The 17,650-nt window shown below is 33.4% G+C and overlaps 1 protein-coding gene across 1 annotated transcript; it reads right to left on the minus strand.

Annotated features, from left to right (window-relative positions):
* Positions 1–4,370: 4,370 nt before the first annotated feature.
* Positions 4,371–5,999, minus strand: LOC122579309 (probable methyltransferase At1g29790). Its single transcript, XM_043751463.1, has one exon. The coding sequence runs from the start codon at positions 5,927–5,929 to the stop codon at positions 4,658–4,660; it is 1,272 nt and encodes a 423-aa protein (XP_043607398.1). The 5' UTR covers positions 5,930–5,999; the 3' UTR covers positions 4,371–4,657.
* Positions 6,000–17,650: the final 11,651 nt, after the last annotated feature.

The following is a 17,650-nucleotide window of genomic DNA, read 5'->3' on the forward strand; positions in this document are numbered from 1 at the left end:
ATGGACGTTTTCGTCATGTAACTCCCGTAGAACTCTAGGATTGTAAGTTGCAGACACCGGTGGATCCATTATATGAACCGGTGAGATAGCCCTCCCGTCGTCCTTTATGATCATATTTTGCAATATACAACATGTGTCGACGACTTTCCCTATCTTCTGCTTATCCATAAATCGGATTTGACATTCCAAAATCTTTCATTTTCCCTTAAGCACCCCAAAAGCCCGTTCTACATCTTTTCTCGTCACCTCCTGCACTCGCTTGAATTTCACTTTCCTTTGGATCAACTAGATGCGGATACGCTTTTACAAACGTAGACCACTTAGGATATATTCCAGCGGTAAGCAAATATCCACGTTTGTAATAGCGGCCGCGTAAAGTGAATGACGTGTCTGGAGTCGTTCCATTTCTAGTATCATACAAGGGCGACCGATTCAACACATTAATGTATGTGTTTGGTTGAGTTTTGTTTGAAAAAAAATGGATAGATTTATGGATATATATAGATATTAGATGAAAAGATTTTTTTTTATTTAATTGAGCCAACGGCTCTTTGACCAAACTGGGCCCCCACTCGCACGCTCCCCCAGCTCCCCCTCTTTCTCCATTCATGGCTAACGGGTAAATAACCCTCCATCTATGTCGTTCACCAACCCCGCTGGAGCTGGCGGTGGCGTAGCCAGCGGTTTCACGGCATAAACTTTCCATGTCGTTCACCACTCCGCTCCCCCTAACTCTGATGATAGCCATCTTGTCTGCGACATCCAATTTTTCACATTTTCCCTGGCTAGGAAAGACCCCTCCAACTGCAGTTTCTATGATCAGTCACACAATTACAAAATCAAAACACAATTGTTCAATTTTAAAAAGATGAATAAATAGGTTTATATATATATAAAAAGGGGGAAAATGTTAGATAAAACATGCAAAACCTATCTTAGGTAAAGCAGGGGGGATTATGTAAAATTCAGGAGGGTTATGTATTTTTATCAAATTCAAAGGTTTAATCTGTAACTTTTTTTAAATGTGTCAGTAACCAAGCTTAAGTAAAGTTTGCAGTACAGATATTTTTTTATAAAAAAAAATGCTATAACCTACAAAAGTTCTTCCCATACAAATGAGTAAACGGGGAAGATTTTATCTATTCTAAGATTTGAAATACTGATTTATTGGTAAGTATTTTTGTTCAAGTTGTATGCGCCGTAATCAGTGTACCCCATAACCGTCTTCAGCTAATTTTCAGAGTCACCCCAGTATGTTTATCTAGGGAGGTTCCGATGTTAAGACCTCTTATTGAGTAAACAGATCGACCTTTTGTTAGAATATGAACACATAAACATACATAATCACGAGTAAGCGCGGAAGAAATCGAAACAAATATGCAATCAAATTAATTTACAAAGAATAGAATTGAGTTGTGTACCTTATGCAAAGCTCCAATAAGATAATAATAATAATGATATTATTATTGCTTAGGGTTTAAAGCAAAACCCCTCTACAATCGCACACTAGACACCCCGAATAATGTATGCTAGTACCCCGATCACTAACCGAACAACCCTTTGTTCAAACCCTTAACTTGAAGTCGAAATCCCCTTAATGAAAAGAGATTTCGGCCACTTCAAAGAAAAAAGGGAGAAAAAGGAGAGAAAGCTTATGTGAAAAAGTGTGTGAAAAACCAAGAATTAAGCCTCTATATATAGGACTTAATTAGGGTTAACCTTGCTTGGAAAATAAGCTAGACAAAGGCTTACAAGGCCTTTGTTATGGCCGCCCCCCCTCCCAATAGAATTAGGGTCCAATTCCATTTTCCAATATTCACATTTTAATCCTTTTCTTTAATTAATTAAATACAATTAACCCTTTAATTATGTTTAATTAATCATTTCGTGATCAAACTAATTAATATATTACTTTAATATATCAATTAATATTATCGAGTTACCGTGTCATTTCGTATTACCCCGTAGGCTTAAATTATTCCCGGACATGCGATTTATAATAAAATGATCACACTCCAACACCTTTCAATTGTCTGATGGGCTACATATTTATGAGCTGAATATTTTTTCCGCAGAAGGCCATTCTCTTTATTTTCACACCACAAGACACAAGTGCACAACTGATGCCACGGACGCATTTGAACCCATGACCAACAGGTTATTTGGAAGGTACTTATACAGTTATACCAGTAGGCCAAAAGGCACACAGTTCATATTGTTTTTTAGTTTTTAACAGGGAGTATAAATGGGTTGGTTGCCTATCTCAGGGAGTCAGGGGCCAAATCATTGGACCATAGTTGAAAGAAATAAGAAATTATAAACATCTTGTGGGCTAAAAGTGGGTGTTAGTCAGTTAGTAGTTACGGAAATCTCCAAATATCAAAGTTCCACACTGGTCTAGTGGTCAATAAACTCTGACTTTTACATTTGTTACAAACTGTTAAATATCAAAATATGTCATGATGAACACTTTCAGCAACTAATGTCCCTTGTAAGCAATGAAAGTATAAGTTTAATTACTAACAGTATCAGATGTAAGAGTTAGAAAACTCGGTGTCTCTGGAATCTCTTCATGCTTCAATGGTGACGGACAACAAAATCTGGATTCAATAAATGTATAATGATGTTTTGTTAGTTTATGTGTAGTTGATTTAATGTGTGTTGAAAAAGGATGTCCAGATATGTTCTTTCACTGTTGTTACGGTTTATCATCACACATGAAATTGAAATGATCCTTCTCATAGATTGGCTAAAATCCCTGCCAGGTGTACATTTTCATATGATATATTTTGGTTGCTTGACCTTAAATGTCATGTTCTAAAATAGACCTGCAATCTCCTCAAAGATATTCTGCCGATTTTGTACTTATTAAGTTAGCAATATTTAATATAGATAGGAGCTTTTTAACTACTAACTACGATCCCTGTCAATACAGTGGCGTGTTTGTGTAAGCAGTGGGCATCAAAAAACTACAAAGCTCTGTAGAAACCAACTGCTGGACATATCAGAAGCCCAAAAGGTCAACTATACGTCAAAATATTACGATCCTTGATGCTAAACTCAAGTAAATATGTAACCGTGATAATTTGAGTACAGAATTAACCACTAAAACATCATAGCTTAAAGTCAGGTCAGCATAACCAAATAGTGCAGCCAATCTCATCAACAAAGTTCAAAATTCTAACTTGGTGTAGAACCAAAAAGCAACGTGCTTCTAGCTAACACAAATTGAGTTGGCAATCAACCAAAAGGCTTTCTAAAGAAAGGTAAAGACGCGTATTTCTGAAGCAAGTTATATGTCATGGAGTTATGGTGTATATGAACAAGTATTGTCTATATGCCAAGACAAAATGAATGTTTGACCTTAGTGGACCATGGCTTCTTAGCACGTTAGCGGTTTCCAAACCGAGTCTTATATTATGTAAAAGGACTCAACCGATCAACTTGCATCAATATAATTACTCAATGCATGCTTATATAAAGATCACTAGCATTAAATGAACTAAAACCTTTTTTAAAAAAAATAAAATATAATCAAGTTCAACATATGGTCTAAAAAAAATTGATGTGTTGTTAGCTTGTGTCTACTTGATTCAACGTGTGTTCTAAAATATTGCTCAGATTGGTTCTTCGTATATGCTACTTCTGCTATTTGCTAAGAATTCAAGTTCTTCTATTGCTGTTAAGTTTTATGTGAATGATCTGACATCACACATGAAATGATCTTTCTCAAATTGGTTAGCTTAAATCTCAGCTAGGGTCTCAAACAAAAGATCTTGGTTCCTTGACCATTTATTTTAATGGTCTAAAACATCCAAGGCAATCTCTTCATAGAATCATAGAACTTATGCAGATAAAATTTTGTAAGACTTACAACTCCTATCAATAAAGTGACACCTTTCCACAAGTCTCATGCATCTAAAATACTTAAAAGTTCAGTAAATTCCAGTGGTCGAACATGCCAAATGCCCATAAGGTCACTATACTCTACAATACTATCGACTGTGATACTAATTGTTAGTTAGCATATATTTTATGTAATGATGATCATGGGTACTACGTACTTAACTAACCACTAAAAGGCAACATATTAAACAAACTAGGATATTCATTCTCGCCGACACGGCGACACTCGACAAGAAGATCCACAAAAGCTCAAGAATCTAAGTCTTTGTTAAATTTGGTTAAGATGTCAGCAACTATTGCATACAAAGCGTAATTCTAAAGCAAGTTACATCCTGCAGTGCTAAATAGGAGGTGACCTGCACGGCTGCACCGTAACATGCTAGAGGTTTCCAAACAAGTTCTAAGTTGCGCTCTAAAAAAAGACTCAAGCCCATATACTGACATCAAAACTCCTAAATAATGGATTTCAAAGACAAAAACTTTTAAATCAACAATAAGATATACAGAAGTTCATGAATCTAACTTGCTATTAAACTTGGGTAATTGACAGAGAATTCTAGAATACAAAGCGAATATCTGAACCAAGTTTCATCCTATCAAGTGTACGAACAAGCATTCTTCATTTCACTTATTTCGCATTCTAAAAGGAATTTAATTTATGTAACCATCAAATATAATCAAAATTTAACAATATATAATATCTTAAAACCACTACCAACACTAAACTCTTACCCCGTAGTTGAAACAACCTTCAAGCTCTCACCGGCTTCTGAAGAACAGCAGACAAGTAAACCTCAGAGTTGCCTGAACCATTAATCTTCTCACCAACAACCCATTTCAATTTCTTGTACCCAAATCGTTCTATCAAACGAGTCAAATTCTTTCTCTTCTCATCATTCGAACAAAGAAAATTATCCAACCAAAACAACCCACCAGCCCGAATGACCCGATCAATATCAAACATTAAAAATTCAAGCTTTTCACCTCTCCCACCAATATCTAGCCCATTCCCAACATGAATTATATCGAAAACATTATCATAAAATGGAAACCTATGATCTAAACTTAAATACAAAGGAAACAAACCTCTAGCAGCTATAAACTCATTAAACGGGGCATCTACATTCAAACTAGCAGTAACTATAGTCACATTTTTTTCGGCCATTCTCGCACCAAAAGTACCCGATCCACCACCAATATCGAAACCAATCCTAATCCCACCACTTCCTAAACTCAAAACATCATCAAGCAAGAAATCATTTTTACCTTTTGACTTAACAAATCTTGCCATCTCATTACCATTTTTACTTAAATCAAAACAACCAGCACAATCTCTATTTAACTTTTTACTATTTAAACACTTCAAATTCTTACATCCAATACCACTCCAACTATAAATCTTTTCACTCACATTTTTCCAAAGTGAATTAGGGAAATCATAAAGACCAACTTTAGGCACTATTTTACTTAAACATCTTCTTCTAGGCAAAGGCTCACACCCATTCAAAACCAACTTTTGACCAACACTCCAATCATCAGGACAAACCCCATTTGGTTTATAATTCATATATGTATACAAAACATCTATAGACTTATGACAAGAATGCCCAACTGATGAAACCATTTCAGTGATCCCAGTTCTAGAATCTTTACCTAAAGGAAGCTGATTTTTTTCAAGAAACAATTTAAGCTCATTTGCTATATGGGGTGTGCCAAGATCCAAACTTTCATAACCAAGAAGCTGTTTTTCCATCTGGGCAAGTTTCTTTTGTGAAGAATCAATCTCTCTCAAGATTAAAGAAACTTGTTCAGATATTAAAGATATGTTTTTGTGTGTGTGATGGTGTGTGAGAAAGTGAATCTGATGATGATGATGTTTTGGGGAGTATGTAAATGCATATAAAGCAAATAGATTTGTTGTTATGACTGAAAATAACATAAGAATATGTACAGCTGATGAACAAAAAGTGGCTTTTTTGAACCTTGCAGTGCCATCACCAATTTTTAAAGAAACTGAGCCCATGGTTTTTCAAGATTTAGAAAATGAGGATGATGGAGTAAGAGTGAGCAGGTGAAGTATAGGGAAAACAAGACATTTTAGTTGAGTTAATTAAGTCAAGTAGAAAGGAGAGATCTTGTGATATGTCGGTTGAATTTTTAATACTTGTGTAAGATGTTTTTATTTGTATTTAATTTTTTTTTATTTACATTTGATCCATTCATATTAGGGAATAATTGACTTAAATTAGTGATTAGATATTTTTGATTATCTATTTATGGCTATATGTATGTGACAATGAGAGTGTAAGTTAATGTTTATCCTTTGAGAAATTCTAAGATTGATATATATACAAACAAACTTTACAAGTTTATTAGAAGGATGTTCGTGCAATGCGGTGGTGATGGTGATAATGACGAAGGTGTGGCAACGACGATAGTAGTGGCGGCGATGTTCGGCGGTGACGGTGGTGATGAATGTAAATTAATTAATGTGAGATGAGTTAATATGATTCTTTAAAAATTGGAGGATCTATGTTGTAATTTATTTCATTAAGGTTATTATAAGTAAAATAGGTGAAGATGTTTAAATTAGTGAATAAAGAAGAGGGGTAATATGGTCATCTCAAAATCTTAATTACTTAAAGAGGGAAGGGACAGTTTGTTTTATAGAGTTGAATAAATATAAATGTGAACCAATAAAAGAGAGAATAAAAAAAAATAAAAAGGAAAACAAATCTATTAGTCTTGATATTATTTTTTAGTGGTATATTATCAAACGTGTTTTCAAGTATTATATAATAATATGACATTATTTAGTGGTATATAGCTAAGAAAATAATATACAAATCGATCAATACTTTTAAATCATTAACTTAAAAATCATTTAATAACATTCAGGGAAATCAAAAGATAATTAGTGAAATCAACACATACGAGTAATATTTGAAGGGTTTTAGAATAATTTTTAAATTAATATTTAACAATATTAATGCATTTATGTTTGTCTATTTTGATAGGTTGTTTGAGCTTTTACTATGAAAAGGACTTCAAGTTTAGTTTGAGATGACCATATCATACTCAACAAATACAAAAATAGTTTTTTTTAAAATTATTTTTGATAATATTAAAAATATGTAATATTTTCATTTAGGATCCTTTAAAATATTTTCACATACACTACCTCTTTAACATTAATGATTAAATTACACTATCAATTCTTTGTCTTTTAAAATATGTCCATTAACTTTTAACATCAACTAGCACGGTACCCGCACGATGCGGCGGTATTCGTGGCGGCGACGGTGTGGTGGCTGGGCGACGGTTGGTGATGGAACGACGTTGAGTTGTGTATATAATTGATGTAAAGGGTTGATGGACATATTTTAAAACATAAAGGATTGATAGTGTAATTTAATCATTAATGTTAAGAAGGTAGTGTATGTGAAAGTATTTTAAGAGGTGTTAAATGAAAATATTACATATTTTCGACATTACCAAAAATAAAAAGGACTATTCTTTTTATAATATAGTATAGATTATATACACATCTCAACGCCGCTCCACCACCAACAGTCGCTCAAGCATCACACCGTTACTGCCAAGGCCATCACCGGATCACGCTGGTATCGTGCTAGTCATACTCAACATATAAAGGTGCGACATAGAAAAAGGTCTCACATATATGGATTCAAAGTATCTTTTATGAGTGGAGTAGGAGATGAGTATATTGAGCTTCATGTTGGAATAAACATGATTCGATTCGAGTGATAAAACATCCCCAATCGTCTTGTGGAACCTGTAAGAACATTAAAGCATAATTGCTATTGATTTCGGATTCCCATAACAAGGTGATTGAGTAATAATGGGATGAGTAATTCGGCTGGAACATGATGCACGAATTTGAGAGGAATACCCACACAAATTTTAGGGTTTATTATGTGTTTAGGGATTAACTTTAACTTAGGGTTAATTACCCTCTATTTATAATGAGAGTAATTACACATTCAATCCTTTAGTATTTACACATTCAACCCTTCTGGTGTTTAATGTGTGTACCATTAGTCCTCTTAGTTACAATCACCTAATGGGAAACCCTATACTACGTCTCTAAGAGTAAATACGCCCATCATATATTTACTTAGACATAGGGATTTCAGTTATCGTCAATTATCATATCAGGAATGATACATGATCAGTAACGGTCACACTAACGTGGTTCTGACACTTCAAAGTATAATGTGGCATGAAGTAAAGTATGGCGATGATGAATACTTTAGATGTTCTCATATATAATCGCATGACAATAAAAATAACAAGAGCAAATTCCAATGCTTTATTTATATAAATAAGTGTAATCTAATGGACAAATGATCTATACAACTACAACACGGTGTAACAGCTCTCACATCTCAATCATCACATGAACGAAAAAAAATATATAAAAAAATCACCTTGTTGTCACGACAACAATATGAATGAAGTCGTGTAGTTGCACTACTAAGGCTAAAAGGAGTGGAGTAACTTTTGGGGTGGGGAACTTCCATCATGTGGCGCCACGTAAGTAAGAAGGTTTTGTTAGAAAAATGGTGGAGTGAGACAACTCTTGAGGGTGGGGGACTTTGAACATGTGGCATCCATGATTCTCCCACCATTTTTTTTTAAAAAAAACTTTTTACGTCTTATTTTATCCTTTTTTACTCCAAAACTAATATATATATATATATATATAGAGAGAGAGAGAGTTTTCTTATTTTGAAAACCATTTTTTTAAAGAACCATGAGAACTCTTAAATTATATATTTGTTCATATGTGTTTTTTGTTCATTCACATGTGAAATGATATAAAAATGTATGTCGTAAAAGAAATTTTTTGAAAAAACCTTCAAAGTAGCATTTTATGAACTTGTGAATAAATTTGTTGACATTTTCTGTTCACATGTGACAAACGACTATATATAAGGTTTTGAAAAAAAAATTTATTCTGCAACATATATTTTTATAACGTTTCACATGTAAATGAACAAAAAAACATATGATCTAATATAAAATTTAGGAGTTCTCATGGTTCTTACAAAAAAAAATGGGTTCTCAAAGTAAGGGTCCCCTATATATATATATATATATATATATATATATGGGGAAAGTGAGGGTGGTGCTGTTCAGCACCTAGCTTAGGTGAAATACTACCTAAAACGACGTCGTTTCATATTAAAAAAATAAATAAAATTCAACCCGCGTGACCTTTGACCTCCAAAAACACACTTCTCAAAAATAAACTTCCCTCAAAATCAGACTCCCTCTCCAATCGTTACCCCCAAATCTTCATGTTTCTTCCTCTTTATCCTGTTGAGTAGCTTGTTTCCTCCATTTCTCCTTGAGTGATAAATCTATATTGAAGAGGTTAGTATATATCTCGTTCTATCTAATAATTTTAAATAATAAAATGTGACATCCGTCATCAAAACTAGTAATTTATTATAGTCTCTAATTTACATTCCAAATTTCTTGACTAGTCAATATGCCTATATAGTATAACAAGCATAGAAATGTGGTGATCATTTCCAATATGGGATTTCTATTACTTGAATTTCAATAGTTTAGGATTGAGATATTTGATCTTCCTAAACGTAGATGACTATAACTATCCCCGTAATTTCTAGACTTGTAGTTGTCAGTCATATTTATTTCTAGACATTGATAAATTAGTATACGCTATTTAGTGGTGAACAAAATCAATAATTATAAAAATAATATATAATCAGTCTAAGTAGTAAGATGGTAATAGTAATAGTAAAATATCATATGTTTAGTAAAAAAATTTCGGTCATATATATATATTACAACAATTTACGGTGAGCAAGGAATTTTAATTCTATTAGAATTCTTATGATGCATTAAGTCTAATCATAAACTAAATAAAACACTTATCTCTATATATATATAATAACTATACCCTAAATAAATAAATAAAAAAAAACCAAAACTCTTTTTGATTCTTTTTTCTCTTTTGTCAACCAACCAACAAAACATCACAACATCAAATATTTTTTTTTATTATTATTAATCATCTCATTGTCAAAGCAAACTTTGGTAAGTTTAATTATAATTCTATTGAATCTTGATTTAAATTACAATTAATAATAAATTCTTAAAGATTATATTCTATTCTTTTTTTCAAGGTATCTAAGAAGAAGATCATCAATCTTGGGGTAAAATCACTTGTCTTCTCTTTTCATATATATTAGTCTTTTTATTTATTAATCTTTATTTATAAGTAATCTATTTGATGAATATATATTATGGCAAATTTATAATAATGAATGAAAGGATTTTTTTTAAGGTTAAATCAAAAGCTTGAAGTATAAATCATATTAATGTTAAAAGTTTACGTATTTATTGTAGCATAATAATTAATGTAATTAAAGAAATACAATTATGAGGGCATGAAAATCATAATAACAGATGTAAATAGGTGTTGGAAGGATTTGAAAGTTTTTATATAAGTATTTAATTGTAGTAGTCTTTAAAACAGTAAGTTTGAGTTATTTCAGAATCTGGACAGATTCAGTTTGTTAACTTTAAGAGGTCGTATCTTGGTCATGGAAGATGGTTAAGTCACGTTTTTGGTGTCTAAAATTAATTTCAGGAAGTCTACTTTCTGGTGGAAGTGCTTTCGTGTCAAAATATGAAGTTTAAGGTTGTCAAACGAATTTTATAACAAAACTGCGCAAAGCTGAGTTTTCCGAACAGATTTTGGTCGACTTCAAATAGTCATATCTTGGTCGATTTTATGAACTGGAAAATTATTTTTCTCCAGAAACGTTTTTGAGATGTTAAGATTGTACAGTAAAAAAATTGGATTTTTTGAAGCTTCGAAGGCCCTTAACTTTTATAAAACTTTTCTGTGCGCAAACAGTGATTTTTCTGACTAGTCTGTAATCATTGAATTTTAAAAATAGTTAACGTGCCAAATAAATTATGTAAAAATTCATGTAAGTATATAACACTCTAAGGTAACAGTAGTTAAGATTTGGAATCTTGAATCGTTCGTTTCATCCTAATAAAAAATAGATAAAGTTACCAAAATTTCAGTTAATATGAACTTGTAGAATTTAATCTTAAATCATTAAAACAAATATTATATATTAAGTTATGTGACTTGTAACTTAATAATATATGACAAATCAGTTGTGAATATTTTGAAAGTAGCCATATGTGTATTTCATCAAATACGGGTTACAATGAATGGTTCTTGACCATGTCCATAATTGTAGCTTGTTTATATATATATGTTGTGTAGATTTTAGAGATCTTGTTGGACTTGCATAACTGCTTGCTTGTTGAGGTGAGTTTCGTGGCCCCTTTTTATATTATTTCTTTGGGAGAAATGATGCTCAAAACACTTTTCATTTCTTTACTAGCTGTGTCAAAACTTGTTTGTTTTCATGGACAAATACGTGTAATTATGAAATGTGTATGCTAGCTTGCTTGTATTGATTTCTTTGATGCAATAGATGTCTTTTGATATCTATTGAAGACTATTGGAAAACTATCGACCAACTTTATACTCCAGCTGGTAGTTGTTGGTATTTAAAGCATGATTGAGTTGTTAACAGAAGTGATGGGGCTTGTGTTGTTGGATAACTATGATGACATTGATCAGTATTTAGTACGCTACTACATGTTTATATTTACACTATTGTCCAAAACTTGATATATCATGCACATCAAACTCATTTGTATTCCTTTAAACCTACGAACTCACCAACGTTATGTTGACATTTCGAGCATTCATTTTCAGGTAATAACAATACTTAGGAGGATTGAGCTTATGGACTTTAGGAAGACCAATAAAGAGATCTTTCATGGACTCCTAGATTGCATGTGAAACATTGAACACTAATTGCAATTGTTACTTCTTTTGATATTTGAGGCGTGTTGCCTAGACTTTCCGCTTGTGGAATTTACATTTATTTGAATTTCATTTAGTCTGACTCTATTATAAAGTCCATGTGCTATTGTTATATCTTTTTGTCATATCCTACGATTCCGCCTAAGGTGGGGTGTGACATAAAACCCTAAAATTTTCAAGTATTTATTTTATATTTTCCAGTTTGATAAAGCTGTTGAAGCTCGAAGGAAGGCTGAGGAAGATGCAGACTTCAAGACAGTTAATACAAAGCCATCTCTTTACTCTGTTAATCCAATTAAAGCTAAAGCCGGTGAGCGTTATACTATAAAGATGTTTAAGGTTTTTCAAAAAGAATGGATAGAAGCTACGAATAATTTAAGTGGATCCAATATAAGGTTGGACAAGTGGATGTGGAGAGATCCAATATAAGGTTGGAGAAGTGGATGTGGAGAAAAGATATTGGAGAAATGTAAATTTTTGCCTCTCAGATAAGCTAGATGTTACGTGCTCATGTGCTAAATTTGAAACATACGGGATATTATGCAAGCATATTTTATATGTGATGAAGATGAAGAATGTTGAATCCCTTCCAGATCATTATATTCTACCTAGGTGGACACTTGACCCAAGGTACAAAGTGAATCAGGTGGAACTTCAAGATATACAAAGTGAAGATGTCGTTAGTTCCTTAACTTTGTGGTGTCTCCAGTCAAAATTTACCAAAGCAATTGAACAAGCAAAAGACTCTCCTACTGAGATTAAGAAGCTAGAGGATATCTTGGTGAAGTTTTTAGAAGAGCAGATGATTCGAGTTAAGCATACTGAGTCAAAAAAAAGGATCACGAGATTCCAATGTGGTAACTTCGCAAGCGGATATGATGCCCCAAATGTCTGTTCGGGATCCTCTGGTCATTACTACTAAAGGTAGTCTGAAAGCTGCTAACAGAATCAAGTCATCCCTAGAGGCACCCAAAAAGAAAAAACAGTGTTCTAATTGTAAGAAATTTGGTCACTACCGTACTGGGTGTCCACAAAAGAAGGTAATGTTATAACTAAAATTTTTTTCACCCATTTATTATTCATGTAGTTAATCCAATGCGCTTAGATTTTTTTACCAGGTGGATGATACTTCGCATATACTTTAGCAAACAAGAAATTAAGACGGTCAGTGAGGAATGGAACAACGTTCGAGTCATGATTTTCAAGTTAGAATGGTGCAGTTTGTTTACAAGTCCATTGGTCTACATAGACTTCAAGATGTTAGCTTTTGATATCTAAGTTAGCTTTTGTTATGTAACCAGTTGTGTAACTATATTTGCTAAAGCTACCATGTTATTTATGTACTAGTCTTTTGTTCAAATGAAACAACCAAGTTTCTTTTTTTTTTGTTAATGATTAAGTTGTTATGATGATTAATTGTAGTCCAAATTTTCGATGAGCTGATTTGCTTATATATCCAAGTTGTACAAAGTGTGTCTTGACAGAGTGTTTTATAGGCAAAAAGTAATGAATAATCTCTATTATTGAAAAAATTGAAGTACATAAGTGTTTATTACATTGCTAAGTTGGGCTAGTTAACTAATAATGTCTTGAAATTCAGCCGAACTAATGCCTCTTTCTATTGCTCATTCATGTCCATCTTCTTTGCCATCGTCATTAACTTCATTGATCTCATCCAACAATGGGGTCTGCCAAGTACATAGCAATTAATTATAAAAAAAAATTTCACTCAGACATTTAATCGAGCACTTGATGTGCATGTAAAAATAAATTAGAAAACACTCATGTAAAGATTTCTCCATCCCATAATATAGAAATCTCATCAAACAATCACAACTATATGTTCAATTAACATTTCAACGATGAATCAAGCTTTAATTAAAAATAATGTCAATGTCATTATATAAAAAAGTTACCTGGTATCTTTTCAATATAATCAACCTACAGATTGAAAAAGATGATTAAGAGAGGTCAATGATGGGAGAAGATTAGAAGAAGATGGAGAAAAATTATGGATTAAGAGAATGAGTTTGAAGAGTACATGTGGATTCAATGAGAACTGAGAAAATGGAAGAAGAGGCAAAACAATAAAGCGGGTGGAAATTTTATTATTATTTTTTTTTTAATATGAAACGACGTCTTTTTAGGTAGTATTTCACTTAAGCTAGGTGCTGAACAGCACCACCCTCACTTTCCCCTATATATATATATATATATATTACGTAAAACACATCCATAATTAAAATATCCTACGTAATTTATAAATAAAGTCCATACTTAAACAACTTAAACAAACCAAATTAAACATAATAAAGTCAAACACACAAATTAACTACATATCACCATACTTCTCCCTAAGTTCTTCTTTCGCCTTCTCCACGATTGATCTATCGGGTTCACCAAGATGATTGTAGTCGGTGCTCAACACTTTCAACTCCGCTAGCTTGATTTGGGTATTCTTTGATTGAAGCTTCTTTTGTCCAATCTCCATCTCTTGCTTGCCCATATTGATCCGCTACCTAATCGCCTCAAACAACCCATTCAACTTCATCGAGAGATTATCAAATGTATCCGTGAAAGAACTCAACTCGACTCGACCATTTTTTTATTTTTTATTTTTTTTTACAAGTCGACTTTATTTTACCAATCAATACTTAGAAAATTTTTAGACAAAATAAGGTGAAAAACTCAAAATGTTCAAATTCAAAATCTAACAAATTAGAACACCTTAATATGTTATAATAAACATATTCTATAAGTTTCAGACCTTGAAAACATCGGATGAAGCTCGGAAAAATTTTGCTCGAAGACAGAGAAACTGCGGCCGCAAGCACGGTCGACCGTGCTTTGCGTCCGTGCTCTCAGAAACTGAACACCAAGAGGAAATACTGCAGACCCTGAGCACGGTCAGTCGTGTCTGCGTCTGTACTCTTACTGCACACACAAAACATCAAATCTGACTATTAACTCAATTTGCAACCTTTTCCAAACTCAAACACAAGCTCCATCACACATCAAATTTGATTTCAAACCTTCACATGACATAATTTACAACATATTTACTACATTCGAAACTTTAACCATTGAAATTTACACTAAACAACCAAGTGGGTCACTTGCCCGCATTTACCCAAAGTGACGAAATGACCAAGTTGACTCCAAAATGATTTATACTTCAATCCACCATAATAGTCAAGACTTCAAGACTTAAAATACATCATATACAACATTCTCATTCGAAAGACACATGTATCAAGAGCCAAGAGTTTGAGAGGGAATTAACTAGGTTTCTAACCAAAATGTCATTCTTCTATGGATGACCAAATACCTTCAAGTCACTAACACTTCAAGTCAACAACTTCAAATCAACAATACCTAGTTCCTTCTTCCGGAACCACCTATAAAATGGTAAACAACTAAAACGTAAGCGAATGCTTAGTGAATAAACTTGCATACAATTATACATACGAAGGAGGGCAAAAACACAAAAGACTACCGCATGTAGCCAATGATACCGTCATATCATCACTTGCATACTCACTTTTGCGCTAACAAAACATACATGGATCCACATACGCTAAACAATCATCAACATGATTAACTATCGGGATTTTTAGGCCCTGGAGGATCTTAGGCCTCATAAACACTATGCCCCACATGGGCTAAACGCCAAATCAATTACCATGCTTGGAACATTCACATCTCATGGTAATTGACCCAACGTATACATAAAGGTATGCAAATATACTCACCTCCTCCGCGACTATCAACAATCAACAATGCAACAACAAGTGCAAAGCTTTCAACCTATCAATTCAATACAATATGCACATAAGACTTTATTCACAATCTTGGCTAACTCACTTAGCCAAACTAACGATTTACTAGCATTCCTATTCACCCAAACTCAATTTTCTTGAGTTGGCTTAAAATCAAGTCTCACTTAACAAAGCTCAATCTTTCTAACTCATCAATCTCAATTATCTATCATTTTACTAAAAATCTCATTTTACCACCAACATGTGGCCATTTCATCTAGTTGCTCAAAATTACCAAATTCTCATTCACTAGCCTTTTCCAAACTCAAAACCCAACCCATTTGTCATTGAGTTACTTTCACCTTTAACAACTATATTAGGTAGTTCATCTTACCTTTTTCAACCACATTACAATAGCTAGCAAAACTTTATCTTTTCTTACAAACTCAAATTATTACTTTGAACTTATCAATTTCATAATCAAACACATCATATAACTCAATGACAACTAGGTTAACTAAGGAATTGGGAGAAATTAACCATAATTCATCTTCTAGCAAAAACCCCCAAATTGGTTCACTCCATGAACCCTAATTTCAAAAGAAAGATGAAAACTAAATTAGGGGAATTCAATACCTCAATAAACAATAAGTTAATGCAAGACTTAAGATGGAAATTCTTCTTCCTTTCTTTTCTCTTTGAAATTCGGCCACCACCACAATACCCACAAACCCTAACTTTTCAATTCTTGAATGAAGATTATTTGATGGTGATGATTATTATTATGATTTTTATTCTTGGATTGAAAGAATTAGTCTTTGATTTTGGAAGAATTGAGATGAAGTTGCATGGAGGAACGATGATGAACAAGAGTGAAAATGTGAGAAGTGGAAAAAGGAAATGGCTGGCACTTCCTATGAGTGCCACGCCCTTAACTAACTTTTGTGGGTATTTTTACCCACTATCCGTTAATGTTCCAACTAAATTAACCCCATATCCAAAAATAAAATACTAGGAAACTAATTTAAAGTCAAAACTATAAAAAGGGGTTAATTTATTTATCTTAAAATTATAGGGGTGTTACAATCCGAGTACCTAGCCACCCCTTTTCCCTTGTCGGACAAACTCAACGACCCCCGCGAGCGGCTCTCTTAGCCGCGTCTCTCTCGGGCGGGCGCTCCGGGAACGCCGACTCATCCTCGGTAAAGTCATTTAGATCAAAGTTCACACGTGTATCCGAAACTTTTTATACGAAACATAAAACATGTTTGCAAATAATAATAAAAAAAGACCGAAATTTTTTTGTTGTTCGTTGGATGATGACGTTTCGACCTTTTTGTGTTTGTTTCTCCACGAGTTGCCCTAACATCTTTCTCGGTCACATAATGAAACTTCGACGACCATCTCATCTTATCCCAAATATCCAAATACTTGAAAGGAGTCTTGTAAGTCCCTTGATACTCGGCGAGAGCTCTCTTAATCACATCCGCATCATTTGCACCACTTTGATGATTGTTCGCGTTGGTGAGACAAGTGTAGATTGAATTGAAGTTTGAAATTAATGGACGCATCTTCCTCCATTTTTCACTAACACCTTTCGTGTCACTATAATCTTTCGGCTTATTTAAGAGTGTGATCAAACTATCCGTTATCCTCAACCAATACGTCTTTTCCTTTTGATAGTTAGCTAAAAAAACAAAAAAAATGCGTATTAGTTTTTATATATAACCGAATTTTATATATACATATACATATAGTTGGCTAAAAAACAAAAAATGCGTATTACTTTATATGTATATATATATATATAACCGAATTATATATAAAAATGTATACCTTCCTCCGGGTCTTCGGTAACCGATAGCCAAGTCGTGCATAAAGTCATTTCTTCCTCCTTTGACCATGGAACCGAGGGTGCTCTCAACCTTACTTCGCCGGGGACTTTCTTTTTGTGTGAACGCTTCTTTTTGGGCATTGAACCGCCGACTTCGTTTTTGGGTTGAGTTTCTTGTACAATTTCAACATCGGGGGAAACGGGCCTTGGTGATAGTGGTCTTGACGATGATTGGCTTGG

The sequence above is a fragment of the Erigeron canadensis genome, chromosome 1 (genome assembly GCF_010389155.1).
Source record: "Erigeron canadensis isolate Cc75 chromosome 1, C_canadensis_v1, whole genome shotgun sequence".
In the NCBI taxonomy this organism is placed as follows: domain Eukaryota; kingdom Viridiplantae; phylum Streptophyta; class Magnoliopsida; order Asterales; family Asteraceae; genus Erigeron; species Erigeron canadensis.